This window comes from Drosophila virilis, chromosome 4 (assembly GCF_030788295.1).
Source record: "Drosophila virilis strain 15010-1051.87 chromosome 4, Dvir_AGI_RSII-ME, whole genome shotgun sequence".
Classification (NCBI taxonomy): Eukaryota; Metazoa; Arthropoda; class Insecta; order Diptera; family Drosophilidae; genus Drosophila; species Drosophila virilis.
The window spans coordinates 2,305,548-2,320,130 of NC_091546.1; the positions used below are offsets into that span (position 1 = coordinate 2,305,548).

The 14,583-nt window shown below is 38.8% G+C and overlaps 2 protein-coding genes across 5 annotated transcripts; one reads left to right on the top strand and one right to left on the bottom strand.

Moving 5' to 3' along the window:
* Positions 1 to 1,096: 1,096 nt before the first annotated feature.
* Cf2 (Chorion factor 2) lies at positions 1,097 to 9,453 on the bottom strand. 4 transcript variants are annotated; one of them, XM_032438056.2, is made up of 5 exons: positions 9,271 to 9,453; positions 6,884 to 8,060; positions 5,690 to 5,952; positions 4,968 to 5,146; positions 1,097 to 3,532 (listed from the first exon to the last, which is right to left on the bottom strand). In XM_032438056.2, exons 2-5 carry the CDS (start codon positions 7,928 to 7,930, stop codon positions 3,357 to 3,359), a joined length of 1,665 nt encoding a protein of 554 aa, XP_032293947.1. In that variant the 5' UTR covers positions 7,931 to 8,060; positions 9,271 to 9,453; the 3' UTR covers positions 1,097 to 3,356. The 4 variants fall into 4 exon arrangements, with proteins under 4 accessions (XP_032293947.1, XP_032293946.1, XP_070064938.1 ...); XM_032438055.2 differs by having other exon boundaries at positions 6,884 to 8,215; XM_070208837.1 differs by having other exon boundaries at positions 6,884 to 7,903; positions 9,271 to 9,452.
* A 502-nt stretch (positions 9,454 to 9,955) lies between these two features.
* On the top strand, positions 9,956 to 12,518 carry LOC6635709 (serine/threonine-protein kinase RIO3). Its single transcript, XM_002059222.4, has 3 exons — positions 9,956 to 10,190; positions 10,264 to 10,990; positions 11,049 to 12,518. Exons 2-3 carry the CDS (start codon positions 10,265 to 10,267, stop codon positions 12,168 to 12,170), a joined length of 1,848 nt encoding a protein of 615 aa, XP_002059258.1. The 5' UTR covers positions 9,956 to 10,190; position 10,264; the 3' UTR covers positions 12,171 to 12,518.
* The last annotated feature ends 2,065 nt before the right edge of the window (positions 12,519 to 14,583 follow it).

Here is a 14,583-nt window from a genome sequence, read left to right on the forward strand (position 1 = left end):
TTGGACATATGCGCTGCGTGCAACAGAAAAAGGGACTTCTGCAAAGTTCCATTGAGATAGCTTTAAAACTGAGAGACTGGTTCGCATAGAAACAGACAGACGGACACGGTTTTATCGACTCGGCTGTTGATGCTGATCAAGAATATATATACTATATGGGTTCAGAGATGTCTCCTTCTATGCGTTACACATTTCACAACAAAATTATCATACCCTCTGCCAGGGTATAAAAGGGTTTCCAAATCAGCATCAACTATTCGGCTGATCTTTCCTATAGCGGGAATATGATATAGCGGTCCGATGTTGATAAGCTTTTAAGCCTTTAAATTCCGTTTGGGCAAGAAATCTTGTTAAGCAACAAAAGGTTTCTATACAAGTATTTAATTTTCGAGCGATCTTCTATTATGGTAGCTATATGATATAGCGGTCCGATCCGGCCGGCTCCGACATATGTACGATAACTTAAAAACCAAGACAGGCGGACGGGGCAGAAAGACAATCAGACAGACGGGCATGGCTATAACAGCTCGTTTGTTGATGCTGATCTAGAATATATATACTTCAGAGGGTCGGAGATGTCGCCTACTCCATGACAAATATATAATATACGCTACGATGGTATAAAAAATTCAATGCATTACTTACGATTGTGCAGATATGCGAAAAGAATCATGAGTTTTCCATATAAAAACACCTTATCGATCGATTTTTCCTATATGATATAGTAGTCCGATACTGCTACGATCTGTTCCATAGACCTGTCAAGATCTGCTCCATAGGGCTATATGCTATAGCAATCCGTTGCTGATACGATTTGTCCTGCTTGGCTTTATGATATTGAAGTCCGATGCTTATAAGAGATGTCTTATATGTTAGGTGGGACACTGACGCATAAATAAACGCTCGCATATATAGATAAATCGGACAAATATAAATAAAACTAGACATTTGATGGATATGGATCAGATTTCGAAGTGCACACATCGAGCAAATCTACCGCAAGTTAAACAGTTCCATTTGCAAGTTTAGGTAAGTATTTTCTTAAACAAATTAATATTAAAATATCTTCTCTTATAATATTTCTACAAGTCGGACCTTTATTCATTTATAGTATACTCTCTATATATATATATATATATCTCTTCTTCATTTCTTTGCTCTTTTTTTTTTTTAATTATAATTGAAATATTGCTTGAAGTTGATTTCAAGAGTGTTTCCTTGTTAGATTGCAATTACATTCAATGCATACAAATTATGAATTAATTAAATTTAAATTTAGTTTTAATTACAATTTGTTAAAACTATTTACTCACTTTGCTTGCTTTGTTCGCCATCATTTTGGTAGTTGTTAGTTAATTAATTAATTAATTAGTTAGTTAGTTAGTTAGGATCTAGCAGTTATTATATTAGTACGTATCGTTCGATAATTTCTTACTTTCTGCTCAACAATTTTCAGTTTTACAAAATTTTCTCAATTGAATTAGTTTAGATTAGAGAGAAGCGAGCTTTGCATTTGGTTTTCTTCTTTTCCTTTTTTTTTGTTGGTTGCTTTTGATCGTCAACTTGTTTTATTAAAACTTAAATAAAAAAATTACAATAATTAGTTAATTACTTAATAATTATTTTGGTTTTACATGCGCTGCGCATTCGTTTTGTTGCTGGTGCCTATGTGTGTGCATTTTAGGTAGACTTTTTGTTTGAGTGTATTAATAATAGTTTATATATATATATATATAGATGTACATTATACATTTATATAACACTATATCTGGTTTTGTAAAAAATGTACAATTTAATTGGTTTTGGTTGACTTTTTGCTACAGTTTTAGTTTTTAGTTTTCATATTTGTTTAGTACATACAACTTGCAAGTAAATTAATTGATTAAAAATGTTTCCTTTCGTTTTAATAACTAATTATTATTATTATTATCATATATTACAAAAACAATTATAATTATTATGCGTATAAGCTTGTTACGTTACGACTGTTTACTTTTGTTTTTTTTTATTTTTTAAAAGCTTAGTTTTATCAAAAATTGTTATTAGACTTTATATATATATATGTATATATATATATATATATATTGTATATTTTGTTGTTGTTTTTTAAACTAGTTTGGCGCGTAAAGCTGTGTTGCGTTTTGCATAGAATTTTTGTTGCTTTTCGTTTTATCAATTTTGCACTTAAATACTTTTTTTTGTCTTGCGTTTCGAAAATGCGCTTGAAAGAACTTAAATAAACAACAAAAAGAATGAAAAACAATTTGGTTAACATTTAGAATGTACAAAACCAGTTAAGCAGTTAAATTTAAGTAGAAAAAAAACAAATAAACAAACAAACTAAACAATATTAATTGTAATTAGTTTTAAAACATAATTTCCATATCATTTTTTATACATCGTAAATAAATTTAAAGCCAAACTAACGAGATCCTGCTCGTATGCAAATTAAGCAAAAGCGTTTTTTTTTTGTTTTTGTTTCGTTTTAACTGAGTAAAAATTTTGAAAAATTCATCATATTTTTCAATGCATGAGAATAAATAACTTGGGGTTTGTTTTTTGTTTTGTTTTTGTTTTTTTTTTTTTTTGTTTTTCTTTGTTCGAATTAAGTGTGCGTGTAATATTTAAATGTTTATAAAACAAATTAATTTAAGTTTTGCGCGTAGTTAAAGAATATCGTCAACATGAGTTTTAGCTTGAAACAAGTTTAAAACATAAAATAAGATTTTTTTTTTTATATATATATAAAAAAAGGTATTTCACTTTATATGCATAAATAATATAGATGTGTGTGTGTTTTTGTGTGCGCTATAAAAAGTATTTAACGATTACGATACAAAATAAAATATGCATTAAAATCTCAGAGAATAACAAAATTATGACTTATACGACATGACAAAGTTCATATATATATATATATATATGTGTATATATATATATATATATATATATATATAAAGAAAGAGAAGGAAAATCAAATATCGTTAAACTTAACAATAGAAAACGCCATTGTTGTTGTATTACAATTTGTTACTATAAGTAAGTTTATCTTTTTTTTTTTTTTTTCATTTTTTTCTGTTTCTTTTTGATAGCAAAAATTCTAATTTAGAGTCTAGCAGCACTTTGAAGATTTGCCAGTCGTTGGTTGCTTGTGATCCGCGCCCCAAATTCTTGTCGTCTTTAAAGAACGTCTTTCATTACAGTTGCTCTCCATCTTTCCACTCTTCAGTTCCCCATCGCATTATCTCAATCTCCCGATCCAGTTCCGGTTCCAGTTGCAGTTTGCAGTTTTAGGCCACATTTTGTGTGGTTTTCTTTGGGTCAACTATTATGGTCCGGCCACCGCTGGGCCTATCCTAGAGCGGATGCAGCTTGGTCGTGTGCACGGTTAAGGCGCTGCGTTGCGTGAATCGTTTGTCACAGTACGGACAGGTGTACGGCTTTTCGCCGGTGTGTGTGCGTATGTGTTTCGTGAGATAGTCCTTAACGCTGAAGGACTTCTCACAGTAGCCACAATGAAATGGTTTTTCACCTGCAATTACGAGAGATGGCAATTTTCGAGAGATTAGCATTTATCAAACGTCTGCACCGCAATTTTCAGCTTTCTTTTCTTTTTTTTCATATGCCGTGCAGTTCCAAAAACTTTCGTTTCGTTTGATAGATTTTTAGGTACATTATTGTCATTAATATATATATATATATATATGCATATATAATATTATAATAGATACATATATTGATTTGCACGTAGTTATCAAACAAATATATATATATATATAATATTTATACATATATTTATATATATACATATGTTGATAGATGTGTGCATAATATATATATTATATTGTTGGTTGTGTGTTAAAATGCGTTTAACGAGACATATTATTACGTAATGAGATGAGGCGGGGCGATACGTTGTTTCTGGAATTTCTTTACATTTCTTCGTTTTCATTGTTTATCAGTAGAAAACTTGCAGAAGAGTTTCAACTATGCTATTTACTTAATGCGCTTACAAAATTAAATCAATCACATTTCTTAAATTTATCTAATACATAATATATATGTAATATTATTAATATGAATATTGCATGAAGAATTTACGTACTCCAAACACATTGAAAAACAAAAATTTAAATTTAGATCATATCAAAATGTCTTTCTCAACTGGCCTAAGATCGAACTAATAAAGCCTTAGTATTTGTCTCTTTTAACTTCGGGATTTACATTCCTTTTAGCTAGACAAATCTAAAGCTTAAATCAAGCTCTATTTCATTTAAGGATTGTATTGAAATCCCATTTGATATAATACATATTCAGTTCAAATTATAGTTTATCATTTTTTGCAATTTAAACGAAACTCTTTTCAAGCATAGTTTTCCAATCCTCTGCAAGCAGCTTAAACTTGAATTTTTCGTTATTTCTTTATCAGTTATTAAATTTTGAATTTAATTAAAATTGTGCGCTGACAGACGAAGATCAAGGCAAAAGTGAATTCAAATTTAACTTGAATTAAGTTTTCTTTCAACAATTTTTGAGTTCCACAAACTTAGCGCCAATGATCGCAACTGTACATTTTGTGGATCATGTGGTCGGTCGGTCTACGCTTTGCCATGCTCTTCGCTCTGTCTGTGTGTACGTGTGTGTGTGTGTGTGCGCGCGTGTATGTGTGAGAGTTACAGAGAGCGAGAGAGTATCGAGTACTGAGTATATTGAATATTGAGTATTTGGTATGACAAATGGATATGAAGGCAATTTGCATCAGATTTTATTAAGATAAAAATATATTTTTTTTTTTATTTCGAATATTTTTTATAGTTTTCTTTTTTTTTTTTGGTGTATTTGCACTTGAACGAGTCGAGTTGAGTTTGATTGATTGATTGACTGAGTTGATTTGAGAGTTGATTGATTGATTGATTGATTGATTGACTGACTGAATTGATTTGATTTGAAAATATATTGCTTCTCACCCGTGTGAGTCGTTAAATGTTTGTTCAGGTAATCCTTAACAGTGAACGCCCTGCCACAATAGCCACATCTAAATGGTTTCTCACCTGTATGTATGCGAGTGTGCTGTTTTAGTGTATTCGATTGAGTGAAGGACTTGCCGCAGTAGGAGCACGTGTAGGGGCGTTCTTTGGGCGTGGCGCTGTTTTTATTTTTTGAAAACAAATATTTTTTTTTTTTTTTTGATTGAGTATTTGCGGTGCGGGGTATAAAAAAAATAGAAAAAAAAAAGAACGAGAGAGAGAAAAAGATGAGAATAATTTGATTAGTAACATTCGTAATTCCAGTAATATTCATTGCACACTTAAACAGAGAGACAGAGAGAGAGATTGAGAGAGAGAGTGAGATTGAGATTGAACACAATAACAAGACAACGCTTGGAGCGCACGGGCCACGCCCCATGGCACTTGAAGGACGCGCCCATGCGCTCAGCCTCGGGACTGATCTTAAGGAAAACAAACAAAAATATATATATATATATAAGTGTAGGTAAATAAATGGTTAACGGTAAATTGGTAAATTGATAATTGTAAAAAAAAAAATATAAAATTATTTTTTAATAACAACTAGATGCTGCAAACGGTTGCTCAACAGTTGAGCCCCAAAGTGGCCAGCCGCAGCATCTGTTGTGTGTGCGTGTGTGTATATATTTTGTATAGGGTATCAATATAAATGTGGAATTTACTCTGCTTCGCCCGTGTGTATCTTGCGGTGCATGGCCAGCGTGCCGGGCGTCTTAAACGTTTTGGGACAATCGGGACATTTATGCCGGATCTTATGCGCCAGATCCGCGGGCACCGATTGCGTGCTAACCAGCACGCTGGTTGCACCGGCACCGGGTGTGCCCGCCGGCTGGACGCCAGGATTCGCTTGTATGGCATAGACAGGCACCGCATTCACCACATCGCCGCTGTCGCTCAAACTGAGTGGCTCCTCCTTGATGATCACCTGCAATTGATATGCATATGAGAATGGGACTATATATCGTGAGCATATGAAATATATCAGAGAGCATTTCCAGAATTACACAGAAGTAGACCTTTTACCGTTGGATAAATCACATTATTTTAAAGGTTCTCTCTTTCAAAATTCCCCGACTTACAGATAATAAATAACATGATTTTTCTTTAATCTGATATCAAATCTCATAAGAAATATTTGTTTCTTTCTATTTACTTTCGATAAAAGGTTCTCTCTTTAAAATTCCCCGACTTACAGAGATATCTCCCCTCAGATCTGATAATAAATTATATGAACTACGGAAAGCTCTCAAATTTCCTACCTTTATATGATATATATAGAGTATACTCTCACATTCCAAATTCTCGTTATCAACAGCAATTAAATTATATAATTTGATATGATTTTGATAAGAAATGTTATACAGAGAATAAATGCTATCAACAGATCTCCTAACTTGAAGTCTTTAAACCCATTAAAAACAGATAATGAATTACATAAACTAGCGAGAGCTCAGCCAAAGGACATCTTTTTAAGATTGAATTTTCGATGTGCTTCCCGTTTTTATAGCCTTTCTTATGAAATGTGAACCTAACTCCAAGTCCATAAAGTTTATATATTTCTGATCTGAACAGCTCTACCAAATTTTCGATTTGCTTCCAGTTTTTGTAAGCCCTTCCTATGTGAAATTTGAAACGCATACGAGGCGACATCTCTGAGCCCATAAGTCATATATATAGTCCTGATCTTGATTTTCAAGATATTTTAACCCAAACTGGACAATTTCGAGCTTCTACCTTAGCTTTAGCCTGATTCCCTTCTATATGAAATTCTGGAAATATTGTAAATATGATTATTTTGTCTGGCTGCTGCGTGTCTTCTGGAATGGCTTGACTTGGTTTTGGTTTCCGAAACTTACCTGGGGATGTGTTACCGTTGCGCCGTTGCCGTTCTTCAGCAGTTTTACCGTTAGCGGCGGCACCTTGGGCGTTGCCGGATCGGTCAAGTCTTCCTGATGCTGTTGCTCCTGGAGTTCACGTTGTCGCTGCTGCTCCTGTTGTTGCTGCTGCTGTTGCTGTTGTTCGAGTTGCTGGTGATGATGTTCCTGTTGATGTTGCTGTTGCAATTGTTGCTCCTGTTGCAGCTGTTGTTGTTGTTGCTGTTGCTGCTGTTGTTGTTGTTGTTGTTGTTGCTGCTGCTGTTGTTGTTGTTGCTGCTGCTGCTGCTGGTGCTGCTGCTCCTCGGGCGTCAGTCTCATATCACGCGGCGCCATGGCCGGCAGATCATCCGGCGTCACCGGCGCCTCCTGATGCTCCATAAACGTTTGCTGACCGGCGGCCAGCATGGCCGCATTGCAAACGGCACCACAGTGAGAGCATTTGTATTCGTTGGGATTCTGTGTTACAGAATTGACGCCATAAATGCTGCAAACGATGCAGCGCGCCAAAAAGACGGTCTGATGCGTCAGCCGATGGTGCTCGTCCACCTCCAGCGGGCTAGCAAACTTATCATCACAGTTGGAACACGCAAAGCTCAACGGCTTCAGCTGCTGCTGCTGCTGTTGCTGATGTTGCTGCTGCTGCTGCTGCTCGAGACTGGGTATACCGCCGGGCTGTGCGTTGAGTGTAATGCCATGGCAGAGCTGCATGTGCTCGGCGGCGTGCTGGGTGCGCTCGAACTGCTGATGGCACATGGGGCAGTAGTGCGGACTGATCACGTTCGGATCCATGCTGAGATTGGGCAGAAACGTTGTCTTAAGCGTGTCCATGCTATGGCCGGAAGGGACTGATCCTGCTCCTGCTGATCCTGCTGCTGCGGCTGCTGCGGCTGCTGCTGCTGCTGCTGCTGCTGATGCAGACTTTATATTGTTGGCTATCACGGCGGCAACTTGATGCGTGGGCTGTGGCTGGTGCTCCTCGGGGCGTGGCAGACGCAATTCCTGTGTGTTTGTGCTAGACTTTAACATTTCTTTCTTCAGGCTGGGCAGGCACAGGCAGTTCGGGCGAGCGGGCGGGCAGCGGGCTTAGTTTCTCGTATTGCTTTTGTTTTAGTTTTAGTTCAGTTTAGTAAGCGGCTTATTTCCAGCAGCACCAGTTCTGTAATGATGCATTTTTTTTTTGTTTGTTTCAGGCAAAACTCAGCATTTGGATTTGGTTTGTTTGTTTTATTAGTTCGTTAGGCGTGGCCGAAGGCAAGCCACAAAAATAATGCTCATTGAATTCGTTTCTTCTGCTCAACATGCTAGCAATACCTGAGAAGTAATGTCAGTGTAATGATTAATTTCAGGTGTTTATTCCATTAGCAGCATGACTGTACACATACAGTGGTCGCCCGTCAAGAAGAACTACCAATGAAATCCTTTATATTTTGAAGAAATTTTAAATCTTAAATGTTTTTCAATGTCGAACATTCGAAAATGAAATTAATATTATCTAAAGGTAATGCTGCGATTCCCATTTCTAAAAGTTCAAATTAGCGGGTGATCACTGTACCAAAGCTGCCGAAACTGAACATTCAATATACATATACGCTTTGCTCGAGGATCAGGATAATAGCAAATACATAACCTAAAAAATCGTTCTATCTGGCAACTCTGTTGAGTATTTCGAGCCTTTAGCATGCCTTTGCAGAGACTACGTGCTTAAAGATGTATTGCGCCAGGCGCAGCGAAAAGGCGAAGAAGAAAGCTGCGTTGCGGCGAGATAACAAAAGCGGTGACTGCGACTGCGGCAGCGCTGCTTGTAAAAATAAAAAAAGAAAAACACAAAAAGCGCGCTGTCCTGTTGCAGCAAGTGTGAAGCATAATACTAGTAGAAAACACACACACACAGCGAAGTGCAAAAGCAAGAGCAAATAGCAAAAGGCGGCGCAAATTAAGCGTAAATTAGCACAGAAAATCAGAAATTTGACGAGCCCAGCGGCGGCGGCGGCGACGACGGCGGCAGCGGCGACGGTGGCAGCGGCTCTCGCCTCGCGCGCAAAACGAAACAAAATCGGAAATCAGTTGGCGCTGCCGCTGCTGCGGCGGCTGCTGCTGCTGCTGCTACCGATCTCTGTTTCTGTGTTTCTCTGCTTCTGCTGGTTGTGTTCCCCCAAGTTTGACCCCCACGTCCACCCCCCTCCGTTTACACACACACAGCCAAACACACAGTCACACACTTATGGGGGGACAGGCAATGCGTTCGAATCGAAAAATTTTTCGGTCCGTCACTGTCATATTCTAAATTCGGAATTCTATTTTGATTTTTTTCTTTTTTTTTTTTTGTGTGCTGCGCTTTGCTGAGCGTTTTTGTTCCAAGCCCTTACCAGCGTTTCCACGTATTGCACTTGTGTATTATTACGGCCGTTTTTATGGCGAAATTGCCAATCAATTCAACAACATTTTCTTTGTATTTGTACAACAAAAATACATTAACTTTTCACTTTTATTATTATTTTTGGCGAAAAATGTACAAGTACAACAAAAAGTATCGACGACATCGATACTTTTGCGTATTTTACTTTGCACTGAAATTCCAACATCGATAACACCTTGATATTGCTAATTTGGTGTTGCCAGATAGTTGACACAACAGACCTGCACTGTTAACATTCAGTCACGAACTGTTTGCAAATGACTAAATTTACACAATTTGTATGCACCAAAATGTAATACTTACTATATTAAGCTGAAATATATGTACGTGGCGAGCACAACGTCATGTCAGAGTATGTGTACCAAGTGTGACTTGCACGCTTGCGGATTTTTTCGTGACACGAACACGCACGGAACAGCACAACGTGTTCGTGACACATATCAGTAGTTTCAATTAATAAAATAATAAGCAAGCTTATAAATTTCAACTAATCAAATTTATTTTATTATTACAATTAGGATTAATTTTCAGTTAAATAAACCCGACACCTGCCTATCAGCAAGCTATATGACAACAGAATCTCTCTAATTTTCACTTACTCTGCGCCTCACTTAACAGAATTACTCCACCGCCTAACAGAGCTTTTGCGTGTGTGTGTGTGTGTGTGAAATGTGCTTTGCTAATTTCACAACTGAGCAAAACAAAGTTTTTGATCGCCAGCAAAAGAAATTAAAAAACAATTTCAACACAATTGGCAATTTTAAATAGAGCATAAAACACGGCCAAGCAGGCAACTTGGTCAGATCGTCAACATATTACAATAAGCAGCGGGATAAGGAAAACGAGCTCGGACAGCCTAAATAAAGAAAAGTTTGTTTTGTGTATTTTTTGAAATTCAAGTGAATTTTAACAGTAAATTGTTTTTACTATTATTGCCTAATAGCATGTCGTCGCCCTGGTCCAAGGTGAGCGCTGAGCCCGTGCAGACAGCCAATTTGGCAGACATCATGTCCGAGCAATATGCGCATCGCCTGCACGACAAGGAGCTCAAGGAACAGCAGCTAAGGCAAGAGAAACAGATGCAGACCGTGGCCACGCCCACGCCCAGCTACTCGAATGTAGTGGACACATCAGCCAGTGCCAGCAGCAGCGATGCTGGCGCCTGGGAGGATTACTCCATGCTCCTGAATCTCGAAGAGGCGCAACAGCAGAAGGAACCGCTGCCGGGTGATATCTTGACCCTGTTGCAGGATGAGGCTGAATCGGATGCGGTTATAGCGCAAATGCTGCAATCCCAGTTCGATCACGAATACAACGAGGAGCTGCGTCGCATCGAACGGCAGCAGAACAAACAGTCCAAGGTGACCGTCACACTCAACAAATATCTGCGCAGCGGCGATGCGGAATTTCTGCACGACACCGAGGCGGACGAGGACTACGAGGAGGATGAGCTGGCGCATCGCAAGCACGACTGGGATCGCTTTGAGACAAACGAAAAGATACTGGATGCCATACCCAAGTGTGGTTTCAAGCTGGACAAAGAGGGCGAAATGATAACCAAGCATGATCCACAGCTGTGCGGCGTGCGTAATGCACAGCGTGTGATGTCGTTTCCGCCCGAGTTTCCCACCGGCGATGGCGCCTGCTTCGACATGAAGCTGTCCAACAAGGTTAAATGTTTACAAAGTAATTTTTACGTGCGCTGATTTAATTAAACTCTCCGAGCAGGTCTTCAATCAGCTGAAGGCTTATTCGCGGCGCGGACGCGCCGATCGCAAGGAGAAGGTGGCCACAGCTGAGATGGGCGTCGATGCGGCCACACGTCTGCTGCTCTACAAGCTGATCAACAATCAGATACTGGAGCAAATCAATGGCATCATATCCACCGGCAAGGAGGCGGTCATACTGCATGCAAATTCCGATGCCAGCTACACGGGCACCAATGAGCATGGACATGGCAATGGGGTGCTGATGCCCGCCGAGCTGTTGCCCAAGGAGTGCGCCATCAAGGTGTTCAAGACGACACTGAATGAGTTCAAGCAGCGGGATCGCTACATCAAGGACGATTATCGTTTCAAGGATCGTTTCAGCAAACAGAATCATCGGGTCATCATCAATATGTGGGCGGAAAAGGAGATGCACAATCTGATGCGCATGCAGAGCATTGGGCTGAATGTGCCCGATGTCGTAGTGCTAAAGAAGCATGTCCTGGTCATGCGCTTCATTGGCGACAATCACAATGCGGCGCCCAAGCTGAAGGATGCCCGCCTCAGTGCCGCCGAGCTGAGCTGCGCCTACGAGGAAATCGTTGCCGCCATGCACAAGCTCTATAACGAGGCGAAGCTGGTGCACGCCGATCTCAGCGAATATAATATACTCTGGTATGAGGGCAAGTGCTGGTTCATAGATGTTGCCCAGAGCGTGGAGCCGGAGCATCCCAGCGGCCTGGAGTTTCTCATGCGCGACTGCGCCAACATTGTGCAGTTCTTTGAGCGGCGCGGCCTGCCCAACATCTACACCAAGGAGCAGCTATTTGAGTTCATCACAGCGCTGAATGCCGAAACGCACAATGCTGCCATGCTGGAGCGCATACATACGCGTGGCGCCTCCATCAACCAGGCGACGGTGCCCAATCAGCTGGAGTGCCCGGATGAGCTGAAGCCGCTCGAATATCCCTTCGAGCTGGCCTGGGAGAAGTCGCAGCAGGAACGCGAGGCGGCCGCAGCGCTGCGTCAACTGCAGCTAAACGATGAGGAGGCGAAGCAGGAGCAAGCCGATGAGCAACCGGAGCACACGGAGGAGGTCAAAACGAAGCTTAACAACGACAACACTGCCAAATGTGTCCAGTGACGCGCGTCTGAATTTAAGATAACTATTAAACTTTAACTCTTAAATGTACTTGATTTGAATTTATAAAATTCAAAAACAAAATTATGTTGGACTTTGAGGCTCGCGTTGCGAATCCACATCTTTGGGTTCGATGCGTGTACCTCCACTTGCCACAGCCATGTCCAGTTTGTTAATTTTAAACATTTTCAATTGTTTAAAGATAGGTAACAATTTTATTTGAAAAATGTTAATTTTGTTTATTAAGCGTTGGCATAAGTTTTGACAACATCTCATTGATGCTTCCCTTTGGTTCAGACTAAATAAATTAAGTTCTTAAATTGCTCGGTATGCAAAAGGAACCCTTCCAAATTGTTAAAAGTTCTATTTATTCTAACAAGATATTATTAAAAAAATAACTGGGTTAAATTCAGCTATGTTTTTTTATACTAGAAAGGAGTTACGATAGATTATAATTTTAATATTTGTATACCCTGACCATGTGTAAAAAGGGTATAATGGATTCTCCTGGCATATATATTTCCGATGACAAACTGGACCTACTAGCCATGTCTTGTATGAACTTATCAAAGCCCGCAGACTTGAAACTTAAAAAAAATATATATTCTTCAATAAACTTCTTGAATATCTAAAACTATTTGCCTTTCTTGTATATAAGAGACAGAAATAGATTTCTTTGATCCAAAAAGTATGGCCTACATGATCTAGTCTTTTTTGTCTATTCCCGAATGTATGAACCCTTCGATCTCGGGAACTTCAAAAGCTAGCGCCTTGAAATTTTGGACATAGATTCTTTACAGATCATAAAAGGATTAAAATAGCCTCGCATCAATGATAACTCGCCCGTTGCTATGAAATCGATAAAAATCGATATAGAACTACTGTTTTTGAACAAATCTCGACGATTATAAGAGCTAGAGAAGTCAAACATGGAATGTAGGATATATTGGAGTACAAAGATTTACAGATTATTTGACTTTTTTGATCCGCCCACTCAATCTACTAAAAATTAAAAATAAGCGCATTTTAAGAGTTCAAGTCTTGGACTTTGGTATACAGACAGTTTTGTATGCCATATTAAAGTCCAGAAAATTTCGTTAATATCGCACTACAAAAACCCGAGTTAATCAAGAATGCATTCTCGTTACATGGCCTGGACTGGGGGCGGTACGAAGGGAGATAAAACGTTTAATTACAGGCTTAAGAATTTATTTATTATTTTGTTTATGTCTCTTAATGGCTTTGAACTTGAATGCAAATTGTTATTAATCAATTAATGCAAAATGTGAAAACTTTTCAAAACTGGCGCACGCGCCACGCCTTCGTCCGGGCTCGAGTAGCACAGCCACGCTCCCATAACGCCTCTCGGGAGGGGGCGACAACAATTGAACCCATTTGAGCCGCGCATTTGCCATTAATTGAGAGATTTCTCTGCGCCGTGCAAGAAAATCAACCAATTGATTAAATCATTTCCATGCGCATTCGAATCGCACTCGATTGGATCATCAGCCAACAACATTGTCTCGATGCGGCTTGCCGCATGCAACGCGACGACGATCAGCAGTTTTTTTTTTTTTTTTTGATACCCTGTACTCGTTAGCAATGCGCCAAGTGGGCTTGCTCAACTTTAGACAAGGCATGCAACAGGCAAAAGCTTGTGCCTGGAGCTTGTGAAAGCTTATTTCTCTTTCTATATAGGCAACTACTGGATCCGGATGTAAGTACGATTTCAACTCTAGGGAAAAAGCTAAAAGAATTCTCTTTTTTTCCATCTGCTAATTTTTGGGTAATTTTTGAGTATTCCAAGCCCATGAGAAAATCATTATAATCTACCTAGATATTTTAATATTCTATTATTTATTAAATGTAAATATTTAGAGTAAGTAAAAAGTCAATCGAATTAAAAACCAAAAACACAATCAAAGGTTTTCACTCTTCTCCCTGTCGTGAATTTAACAAGCAGGTGAAATTCGAATTTAATTCATGAACTTTAGCAAAATCTGAATTTTTGCGGAAAGTGTGAAATTACTCTTCGAATGAATTTTCACAAAGATCTTTGAATTGGATTTTGTGGTCGATTTCGTATGATAAACAAAGAAGCTTTACACTTTCCGCGCATTTTCCACGCCTGCGGGTGGAATTTGCCATAAACCCACCTTTTACTGCGGATGAGGTATAATATTTTCATTTTGTTAGTTATATTTAATAAATACATTTTCATTGATGGCTCTGGCGACCTTTCCATATTTCAATATTTATTTGTTGGCTGGCTCGAGGTCCGTGTTTGTTAAAACAAACAATGAAAAACAATTTTATTCAATTCTCTTCCGATATATTTCGGTTGCACATCGGCAAACCGTCTTCAGGGCACTAACACCAAGATACAAAAAACAATTAACAATTATAATACAATAAA

Coding starts and splice junctions, on each gene's coding strand:
- LOC6635709 (XM_002059222.4), top strand. CDS start 10,265: ATGTCGTCGCCCTGGTCCAAGGTGAGCGCTGAGCCCGTGCAGACAGCC. Junction 10,991..11,048: donor ACATGAAGCTGTCCAACAAG/GTTAAATGTTTA, acceptor CTCTCCGAGCAG/GTCTTCAATCAGCTGAAGGC.
- Cf2 (XM_032438056.2), bottom strand. CDS start 7,930: ATGTTAAAGTCTAGCACAAACACACAGGAATTGCGTCTGCCACGCCCC. Junction 5,953..6,883: donor CAACGGTAACACATCCCCAG/GTAAGTTTCGGA, acceptor TATCAATTGCAG/GTGATCATCAAGGAGGAGCC. Junction 5,147..5,689: donor ATACACACGGGCGAAGCAGA/GTAAATTCCACA, acceptor AAATAAAAACAG/CGCCACGCCCAAAGAACGCC.